General features: G+C 51.7%; 2 protein-coding genes across 2 annotated transcripts; one reads left to right on the top strand and one right to left on the bottom strand.

Annotated features, from left to right (window-relative positions):
* The first annotated feature begins 355 nt into the window (after window positions 1–355).
* Window positions 356–2,927, top strand: LOC120646306 (haloacid dehalogenase-like hydrolase domain-containing protein At2g33255). The gene is made up of 5 exons (XM_039922936.1): window positions 356–801; window positions 921–963; window positions 1,745–1,805; window positions 1,952–2,086; window positions 2,461–2,927. Exons 1-5 carry the CDS (start codon window positions 426–428, stop codon window positions 2,644–2,646), a joined length of 801 nt encoding a protein of 266 aa, XP_039778870.1. The 5' UTR covers window positions 356–425; the 3' UTR covers window positions 2,647–2,927.
* Window positions 2,928–4,029: 1,102 nt separating this feature from the next.
* Window positions 4,030–7,758, bottom strand: LOC120646292 (FT-interacting protein 3-like). The gene has a single exon (XM_039922930.1). It carries the CDS (start codon window positions 7,392–7,394, stop codon window positions 4,410–4,412), a length of 2,985 nt encoding a protein of 994 aa, XP_039778864.1. The 5' UTR covers window positions 7,395–7,758; the 3' UTR covers window positions 4,030–4,409.
* Window positions 7,759–10,644: the final 2,886 nt, after the last annotated feature.

The raw sequence follows: 10,644 nt of genomic DNA, 5'->3' as shown, positions 1-10,644 counted from the left end.
CCCACGCATGCATGTGTTTGACACACATTTGACCCGTTTTCCACCATCATGTCATTCTGTCAATGACTACTCCTACTTATTGAAAAATTCAATTCAATAGCCTCCAAATCAGGTAGAGTGAGTCATCAGTAGGATCGATGGATGTACAGCATCCAACCCCGAGCAAGAATGGACAGGGCACAGAGCAGGTTTGTGGTGCTCCGTGTTTATAAAGGAAACTGTCAAATTCAAGGCTAACTCGCTTCACGTGTCGTAACATAGAAGACGTAATACGTATCCAGAAAGCGGAAGCGGTAACGCACGATTCCTCCACCATCGCCTACCGCATCAACTGTGCTCCAGGAGGCTCCACCTACTCACCCAGCAGCAGCAGCAGGAGGAGGAGGAGCGGGCCATCCAGCGGCCCAGATCGCGCCACGGATCGGATGCTCCTCCGCCTCGGCCCCCACAGCCTGCACATGGGGCCCTTCCCCCTCCCCCTCCCCCGCCGCCGCGCCCTCGCCGCCGTCCGGGCCATGTCCTCCGCCTCCCCCCCGCCCGCCCAGACCTCCAGGCGGCCGCTGCGCGGGGTGGTCTTCGACATGGACGGCACCCTCACGGTGCCCGTCATCGACTTCCAGGCCATGTACCGCGAGGTGCTCGGCGAGGACGCCGCCTACGCCGCGGCCCGCGCCGCCGGGGGAGGCTCCGTCGACATCCTCCACTGCATCGAGGGCTGGGCCCCCGACAAGCAGCGCCACGCCTACGAGGTCATCGCGCGCTTCGAGAAAGAGGGGCTCGACCGCCTCCACATCATGCCCGGTGAGCGTCTGCCCTGGCTTGCCGCGCTGCTGGATTCTAGTTTCTAGCGCCGAAACTGTGCTCTGCTGGTTTAGCCTCTCGTCGGTGTGTGACTGCTTGCAATTGGCCCTGGTTTGCAGGGGCGTCAGAGCTATGCGGGTTCCTGGACACGAAGCAGATCAGGTCAGTGCTCTTGCTAGCTCTACAATGTAGCTGAAATTGCTTTCCTCAGATTGACTGTGAGTCCAACTGCTCTTGCTCATGGTATCGATTTGGTGCATCATCCACCTGACCTGGTAGTTTCACCTCCACACCTAGTTGCTTCAAAGCTGATTGTGAACCATTAATTTATAGCTACATGCTGCTGAACCGTTTACACTTGATTTCTTATATATGATACGTGTGTGGTAGCCAAAATGATAGGAGGAGGGCATGTTTGATTGGAAATTGGATGGATAAAAAACTGATATAAGAGCATTGCCATGCAACCGGAATCTATAGTTACAGTGTACTGCTGGCTAAGTTTTCATTCATGGTATACGTTTGTGATGTTTGCCACATCTTCTGTATTATTGTCTCTTAAGTAATCTTATACAAGCAGAGACTGCTCTGAATTTTTCTATGCAGTGGTGCCACTTCAAATAAACAATAATGCATCATGGCCTAGTGATCACCAGGAACTATATATGGTTCAATAAAATCATGTGCTTTCATGCTTAAAATAGATTTCAATACACCATTGGCTAACATCAGTCATGTACTCCCATGTGTCGAAACGCTGATTTTCACTTCTTTGCTAGTTTGTTGTGGCAACCGGAGATGGTAGTGTTTTTTTGAAAGGTGCGATTGTATTCATGACTACTATCTAGCATGTGTGGGTGTCATTATTAGTGTTTGTTTGTGAATCCTTTGTTCAATTAGAGATGTGTATGCAGATTTTGATTCTCATCTCAACTTTTTGCAGAAGAGGTTTGATCACCAGAAATGTGAAGGATGCAGTTGATTTGTTTCACCAAAGATTTGGTGTAAGTTGTTGCATTATTCTTTATGCTGATTACACATCTATGGTGCTCATACCTGTCAAGTAAATTTTAAAATAGTGTGATAAATTTTTCCCTTATCATGAGATTGTAACCATATTCTATAACTGTGTGTTTTGGGGTCGCTGCAGATGACATTTACTCCTGCACTGAGCAGAGAATTTCGTCCCTATAAGCCAGATCCAGCTCCATTGCTTCACATTTGCTCCACTTGGAAAATTCCACCACATGAAGTGATCATGGTTGGTGACAGTCTCAAGGATGATGTGAGCATTCTTCATCTCATTATGAACTCTAGCTTCTCCTTCATTCAGTTAGCATGATGCAATAACGAGAGACCAAGTTCCACATTTCATGCCTTCAAATGCATTATAGCCGTCTTCTTTTTAGATATTAACCTGACTCTCTGCTTAAAGTTATCTTCCCATCATAGCCAGGAATCAACATAAACTCTGCACTTTCATAATGCCCGCTAATTTTACTAGTTCCTGAAGTCCTCTCTTGCTTTCTTGGTAAACTATAACCTGAAGTTAGAGCTGCCTGCTAGAGAACTATAACCTGAAGTTAGAGCTGCCTGCTAGAGAACTAGAACTCGCCATTGCGTTTTTACTTAGATACTTGCCATTTGAAAACTTTGCAGGTTGTTTGTGGAAAGAGGGCAGGAGCCTTTACTTGCTTGCTCGATGAAACGGGGCGATATGGGCCGCACGATTCTTTGCCTGAGGAAGTTAAACCTGACTTCAAGGTCTCTTCACTTAACGAAGTGTTCACTGTGCTGGAAGAGAATTTTGATTTGGCTCCCGTGCCTGCTGAGAGCAGAATATGACAGGAAAAGCTCCAAACTACCCCTTGTCTAACGTGAAAACTTGAATAATCTGGATGAATGGATAATGTTGGAGGCGTTTCAAGTGTCAGAAGCCCTGCTGCAGCTAGAAAGACGATTGCTGCCACAAAAGTGGATTCTCTTGGAAACAATTGTGCTGTAAATCCAAACAATGGTTGTACAGCACTAAATCAGCTCTTGTGATTTAGTGAGTGGAATGGCCATGAATATCTGGGGCATTCAAAATATAACAATTCAAATTTCCATGCGTGCCATTTGTTCAATTTGGTTGGTTAGTTTCGTTCACAGAGCAGCGGTCGTAGGTCTCTGGTTCATGATGCGACGAGGGACGAGCCCTCATTGCTTTGTCTGAAATGGAATTATTCTGTTCGATCGAGACATATTGCAGCGACTGATTCGTAGCATTTGGCAAGTTGTTGCCAGCACGCTGTTACCCTCTCTATACAATGCTAGCTCTTCTTTTGGTTTCACAGCAAACAGGTAATTGACACCATGGTCATCTATCCGTCTCATATACGCCGTTGTTAGCCATGGATCCACATGACTAGTGCAGAACACGCCCATCTTTTTAGCTCAGGTACTGAACGTAAAAAGCAACAAGCAATACAATGACTAGTACACAACCTTTCCCTTTTGCATTAGCTAATTCAAAACATGGCCTGACCATTGCTCCATGAGAAACAACAGAGTAAGAATTAAGGATTCAGCACTCTGCAACTTCTATCAAGAGCATCGGATTGATAAACAGAAAACACTTGGTACATAGCACTACAGAAAGGAACAAACAATTCCTTGTTCCATTACTTTAAGTCAGCAGCCACATGGGAAGAGGATCGAGACAAACCAAACAAAAAGAGCTTAGGGGTGGTTTGGTTCCAGGGATTTTTTTTAAATCCCCGGAATTTTTTAGTATTTAGAAGTATTAAATAAAAATTAATTATAAAACTAACTGCAGAACCCTGGGGTTAAATTGCGAGACGAATCTAATAAGGTATATTAATCTATGATTAACGGATGGTTCCTGTAGCATCACTGTAGCAAATTATGAATTAATTAGGCTCATTAGATTCGTCTCGAGAATTAGTACTCAGCTGTCAAAAAATATTTATAAACAGATTTTATTTAATACTATAAAATAGTAAAAAAAATTTTGATGTGATAGGGACTTCTGAAAAAAATTTGGAAGGCCTTAGTCTGATGCGACTCCAAAGAGAACATGATATCTGTATAACGTTACAGAAAAAGCCACACCCAAGTGAATCGGAGCAACGACTGTGCCATCCTCCAAGAACAGAGCTACAGACAGGACATTTTTTAATAGCAGAATTGTACTACCAAAGTCTTAAAAAGGAACACGCTGAACAGTTGCTGAGCACAGGCCATAAAGATCCAAGCATCCTTATAATAAACTAGAGCTCATAGTCTCATCAGCTCATCAATACCGCATACATTACTCTGCTAGTCTCTGCAGTTTGCACAACTAAAGTACAAACAGCAATGCTGCCAGCTGCTACTACTGCAAGTCTACAACTACTACCAGACGCACCACAAAGCAACATTATTACATTACCTAACATGCTAACAGCATTAAACTAAGCAACCACCATTAGGCACCAACAGGCAACAGCGGACTAGTTTGCTTCTCCCTTGGTTCCTTTGAAGTTCCCCCTTCCCGCCAAATCACCAAATCAAATTAGAAGGCCAGCAGCTCATCCACAGCCAGCCATCAATAGAAATCACTAGCATCAGAGCAGGATGTCAGCCCTGGAAGGAAGCCTTCGGAAGAAGTTCATCAGTGGAGATGGCATCCTGCTTCTGAATCTTGGCGGACGCAAGGCGTACAGTCCCCAGAGCCCAATCATCACCTTCATAGGCACACAATAAGCAATGACAGCAGCGAGGACACAGGCAATGGAGAAAAGAAGTGTCGCCCTCGAGTCACGCCAGCTGAGCAGGCCCTGCATCCTCTCACCCTGTGTTGCAATATCACCAACCACTGTCTGCACCCTCCCAGCTACACTGCGAAGGCGGTCATACCTGAAGCGCACGACATCTCCACGGCTCGAAGGGAACGTATCAAACTCTTCATCAAGCTCATCTGCAGTAGCTCCGTCTGCATGAGACAGCCTCATCTCCATGTGAGGTGGGTGCCTTGGGCGGACTCTGTACCTCCAGAGGCCTGTGAATGCCATGGCCAGAAAGGCTGTTGGAAGAATCAGCTCCGGCATTGTGACAAATACCAGGAATGTGAATACAGCAAGGCATGAATGCACCGGGCGCTGCCAAGAGCGGACAAGCTCAAACCACCTGCCAATGGTCACAGGGCCAGAGAGCACACTGACAAGACGGAAGAAGTTTGCTTTGCTGCGGCGCATGCTCCACAGATGTGACCGGTGATCAAGCATGTACTCAACAACCTCCTTGCCAAGTGGCGGCTCAGCTCGGCCAAGGCGGGCTGCTACCACATTGGTAGCCTGGAACCGAAGAGTCTCAACCTGGCGCACAAGCAGCGGCTCAGCATAGTGCATCTTCGGAAGCAATGGGCGTACATAGGCATGGAACATGTTGCCAACATTGCCACAGCAGAAACGCACAGCTAGGTGAAGCTCCCCCATCTTCTTGACCCCGGATGGATGCAGCATGAGCAGAGGGTACGCATGGGTATACACCCTATCAGTCTCCAACGTCGAAAGCCGAATGCGAACTTTACCAATGCAATTATCACGGACAGCCACCGTAGTATTCCCTGATGCAGGCTTGTCAATATGGCAGTTGTCAAACACACCTACAGTAATGACAGTGCAGGGGTCAAATACCTCCCATGTGTACTGCTCGTTCCACCGGGGGCATAACGAGTCAACAACAGTGCGTGTGCGGATCCACTTCTGGCCATACTTTGCAACACAATAAGCATCTGCAGTCGCACCTCTGCCATCCCGTGTCTTCATTGGCATTAGGCCAGTAGCACCAAGAACACCGAGCTCAAGCACACCAACATGTGGTTTCCATAGCTGTTTAGCTGTAGGCTGGAGATCGCTGCTGTAAGCTGTAGCCTCATCCAGAACATGGTAGCCCCCATCAAGACTTAGCCGAAGATGCACACGGCGGCTTGCGAACCTGTGCGCATTACTACCAGAAACATTGCCACCACCAGTGCCACGGTCCAACGCAAACCATCTGGAAACCACTGGCTTCCAATCCCACCGCCTCTCAATGGCGGATACTGGCACAACAAGACGACCCAGCAACTCATCCCGGCCTGGGGACATGCGGTCTTCCACGGACAGCACCAAGAATTCCTCAAATGGCTCTGCCACCACAAACATCAGGTATTCATTCCAGAATGGGCTTGACGGTGCTCGTGTAGACACCATGGGTGCCGGCCGTGTGCGCATAATCTGGTTCCCCACCTGTGCGCGCACAAAGAGCTCCGGGAATCGACCGATTGCCAATGCCCCCTTGTCCATCGGAAACAAGTCCTGCCCTTCAATGATGGAGACACGAAGGTACCAGAGCTTGGGCGCGACGTACACCTTGGATTTGATGGAGCCCAGTGGCCCATTGCCATGGACGCCGGCGGTCTTGGAGTGCCAGGCCTCCGCAAAGGCCTCGTCAGCCTGGGTGCCGAACCAGACGGCGACCATGACCTCCGCGCCGCCGCGCTGGCCCTTGCGGTCCTCCATGCTGTACCACTGCGGGGCGAGCGTGCTGTCCGGCGGCGCGCGGTGCGGCACCTCGGAGAGGTCGAACCAGACGCGGCCGACGTGGTCGTCGCTGCCGCGCGAGCGCACGTACACCTCCACGAAGGACGACTGGATGGTCTCCTTGGAGAAGGCGAAGACCTGGTCCCAGTTGTGCGACGGGACGGCCGGCGTCACGCCGCGATAGTTGCCGAGCTTGACCTCCGCGACGGCCTCGCCCACCATCGGAACGCCGCGCGCGCGCACCACGCGCACGTAGAGGTACTCCACCTGCTCCACCAGGTCGTAGGTCGCGCTGGCCTTATCGCTGCCGAGGCGGGGCCGCGTCTCCTTCAAAGAGAAGTCGCCGGGGCCGGAGAACATGGCCGGGACAGGGTACGGGTCCGCGTGCATTACCGCCGGCTTCATGACCATCGGGGCCGGTTGCGGCATGACGTCCATGGGGGGCTCCGGTGGCGGAGGCGGTGGCTGCACGGTCACCACAGGATGCTGCGGCTGCGGCTGCTTCTTGGGCCCAGCTACCGTCGGCGCCGCCACCACCTCCGGCCCAGGCGGCACCACCGCCTTGGCCGGCTTCTCCGGCTTGGACTTGACGACGACGTCGCCGGAGTTGATGCGGTAAATCTTCAAAGTGATCTCGCCGCGGATGTGGGAGAAGAGGCTGCGCTTCTCGAGGGTGAAGAGCTGCGGCACGACCTCCTCCCCGGGCGCCGGCACGCCGGCGGCCGGGACCCGCACCTTGCCGAGGAAGTTCCGGGCGTGCGGTCCGGCGCTGGCGGCCCCGGACGCGGCGCGGTCGTTGTAGACCCCGACGTCGATGGCGCGGTAGGGCAGGTCGTCGGGGTCGGCGACGGGGAAGACGAGGCGCTCGTTCCAGACGGGGTTGAGCTCCTTGGGCCTGGAGCGCGTGCGGCGCTTCTGGTGGTCGAACTCCACCTCGACGTACGCCGACGAGGAGCCCTGGCCGTCCTTGGGCATGAGGTTGTGCGCCGCCACCACCTCCACCACCAGCTTCTCCGCCTTGGCCATCCGACCGGACTTCACCCCCGGAGGGGAGGCGACCTCCAAGGACCGAAACCTCTCAAAGATTGAAGGGTTTTTTTTTCAAGAATTGAAACTGGTGGGAAAGGGGGGATTCTTGGCCGGGGGTTTTGGGGGGGGGGGGAATTACAGTAATGGGGGTTTATACGGGGGATTGGGGCGAGAACGAGGGGGCAGGCGCGCGTGAAGGAATCTCCATCATCGCTGCAATCGGTGAGGCTCCCTGGGGGGGGGGGGGGGGGGGGGGGGGGGGGTAGGCCGAGGAAGCCGAGGAGGTGGGCTCTGCTCGGTTGCCTTGCCGCTTGCCGCTTGCCGCGGTGGTGGGTGCTTGCCGGCCGGGGATGCTGCTTTGCTCTGCTGGGCGCGCTTGGCTTTGGGTGGTTTTTGAGGCGCCGCGCGGGTTTTGTTTTGCCGGGTTGGTTTCGGAATCGCTGCTGTGTTGTGGCCGTGGGGACCTGTGGTTGCCTTTGCCTTGCTCTCCCCTCCCTGCTGTTCTCGGTCGGAGAATGGAGATGGATTTGTGCTCTGCATAGGATGCCACTGCTCCTCCCTCTCCCACGGGACAGTGGTGCAGGAGAAAAACCGTCTTGATTGTTGGATGCTCCAGTGAGCTGTAGTGGAGAAATCTGATTCTGATGATATGGTTATGAATGATGCCAGAGTGAATGAAATCTGGGAGCGTTTCATCTAATCATCTGGAGCTGGCATGCTGATCTGTCTTTTGCCGCGTGATGAGCAACAGCAGAATGATCTGGGGTGCTACAACTTTTTTTTTTTGAAAGAAAGGTGTGCTACAACTAAAATGAACAATGCAAAGCGGTGGAGCAAGAGATTACAAGCGACTGCAGCTAAAATTCAGTACTGCTCGGCTGTGTCCGGTTGGCAACTCAACCGTTTGTTAGGAACCGCAGTCAACCTAGTAGACTTTAAATCAAGGGAAAATTCGATTCATGCCACCACAACTCCGTGAAATTGGGTTTCACGTTGAAAATCATGCCACTCAATGGCATCGATTTCAACATAAAATCAAAAATCGTGAAATTGTAGTGGCATGGATCCAACTGACCCTTAAATCAAAGGCATGCATGCTAGATAGAGGCTGTGTTTAGATGGAGGGAAAAATGGATGCAAAAAGTCACACCGGACACTGTAGTATTTTTCGTTTGTTTGTGGTAAATATTGTCCTACCATGACCTAACTAGGCTCAAAAGATTCGTCTCGCAACGTACATCAAAACTATGCAATTAGTTTTTTTATTTACCTACATTTAGTACTCCATACATGAATTATTTGCTATATTTAATGTTTCGATGTGATTTTGATGTGATGAAAAGTTTGGATGTTAGGGGGGTTTTGTGGGATATAAACACACCCAGAGTAGTCCTGCTCTAGCACTGGTCAAATGAAGGGTTTGTTTGGTAGGACTCTGACTCCTTCAAAAATAGCTCCGGCTCCAGCTCCTCTGGTGAAGCAGCTTCTCTGGTGGAGCTGGAGCCGTTTTGAAAAACGTTTGGCAAAACAGCTTCACCTGTTAGATTGAGGTTGTAAAATATCTAAAATGCCCTTTTTCATTTTTTTTCTTCTTTTTTCCTTTTCTTCCCTTTTTCTTTTTTTTTCTCCTCTTTTCTTTTTCTTTCCCTTTTCTTTTTTCCTCTACTCTTATCCATTCACCCCCATCTCCTTCCTCGCAACTACCCCCGTCGCCCAGCACCACCACCACCGCCTCCTCCACCCATCGACGGTGGCCCCGCGCCTCCTCCCAGTGCGGCGGACCGTGCCTCCGCTTCCAGCGGTGGCTGTGGCCCCACGCTTCCGCCCAGCGCGGCGGCCCACACCTCCTCCTCCCAGCGCGGCGGACCGCGCCTCCTCCTCCCAGCGGCCGCCGGCAGCCACCTCCTTCCCGGCAGGTCTCGCAAGTCGCGGCCAGTGCCGCCGCCGGCCCCCTCGGCCCTAGGGGCTGCGCCCCGATGAGCCCCACCCGAGGGCAAGGCTGACAAGAGGAGGCCGGAGCCGTGTGGAGCCACGAATTCCTACCTCCTCTTCGCGTGTGGAAGCCACGAGGGGCTCCAACAGGGCTCCAGACCTGGAACTAGTGCCAAAAGCAAAACCACTGTTTGGCAGAGCTCCGCCTGAAGCTGCTTTTGGAGCCGTGCCAAAGAGCGCCCAAATCCCAAGCATACTCCGCGTATGTCATTTATTGGCGCGAGGACCCAGTAAATGAATGGATCGAGAGCCGGAACCCCCGGAAGGAAGGAATTCCTCCTCTTCCGTGGCCGTGTCCGTGTGTTGCGTGGGGGCTTGGGAGTTGGGATTGGGTAGGCCTGCTTGGAACCGTTTCCCCCTGGGCCCCTGGCCCTCCGGCGCCAGTGGTGGTACTCAACCCGGTGCGGTGCGGTGCCCACGACGTCGACGACAAACACACGGCAGACCAGTCCAGCTTGGCAGCTTGCTTCTCGCTCCACGTTCCTTCCGATCCGTTTTCGAGCCCCGTCCGTAAAGGATACTCTGTTCGCCGCATCTTCGTTGCATTCAGCAAATAATATTTTTCTCTCACACAAAACTAGCACCAACTATCAGCACCAGCCAGCCAGCAGTACTTTTCTTTTAAAAAAATCAGCATCAGCCACCAACACCAGCCAGCCAAACATATCGACTCGACTCGCAGTACTTTCTTTCCTACTGCTTGGAGCTTGGTGAGTTGGTGGTCGACTCGACGCAGCCGGCCGGTCGGAGTTGAAGCAAGGCGGCGGCGCATCGGGGCGGGCGGCTGTGCCGACGTGCAGGCAACGGCCAACGGATGAACGGAACGACGGGGCCGCTGCGGCTTCTTTTTTAATGCCTTTTGTTGCTTGCTTCCTCTACACTGGGCAGTCAGACTCGTGCTGCAGCGGTGCTGTGTTGTGGCATGGCATTTAACGAATCCTGGCACTGGCAGTGGCAGCAGCTAGTCTCGTCGTGTGTTTGACCATACGTCGGGAGGGTTTTTCGGACACTAATTAAAAAACTAATTTCAGAATTCACTTGGAAACCACGAGACGAATCTTTTGAGGCCTTTGACCGCAGCATTAGCACATGCGGGTTACTGTAGCACTTGTGGCTAATCATGCACTAATTAGACTTAAAAGATTCGTCTCGTCGTGTCCATCCAAACTGTGTAATTAGATTTGTTATTTAATTATATTTAGTGCTTCATACATGTGTTTAATGGGGAGTTGAAAATTTTTGGTAACTAAACGGC

This window comes from Panicum virgatum, chromosome 1K (genome assembly GCF_016808335.1).
Source record: "Panicum virgatum strain AP13 chromosome 1K, P.virgatum_v5, whole genome shotgun sequence".
Taxonomy (NCBI): domain Eukaryota; kingdom Viridiplantae; phylum Streptophyta; class Magnoliopsida; order Poales; family Poaceae; genus Panicum; species Panicum virgatum.
This window is presented reverse-complemented; position numbering and strand designations above follow the sequence as displayed.

What these genes read in the sequence shown, in the direction of transcription:
- LOC120646292 (XM_039922930.1), bottom strand. Translation starts at nt 7,394, where the DNA reads ATGGCCAAGGCGGAGAAGCTGGTGGTGGAGGTGGTGGCGGCGCACAAC.
- LOC120646306 (XM_039922936.1), top strand. Translation starts at nt 426, where the DNA reads ATGCTCCTCCGCCTCGGCCCCCACAGCCTGCACATGGGGCCCTTCCCC. An exon ending in TGTTTCACCAAAGATTTGGT is followed by an intron (nt 1,806 to 1,951) that starts GTAAGTTGTTGC and finishes GGGTCGCTGCAG; the next exon opens with ATGACATTTACTCCTGCACT. An exon ending in GTGACAGTCTCAAGGATGAT is followed by an intron (nt 2,087 to 2,460) that starts GTGAGCATTCTT and finishes AAAACTTTGCAG; the next exon opens with GTTGTTTGTGGAAAGAGGGC.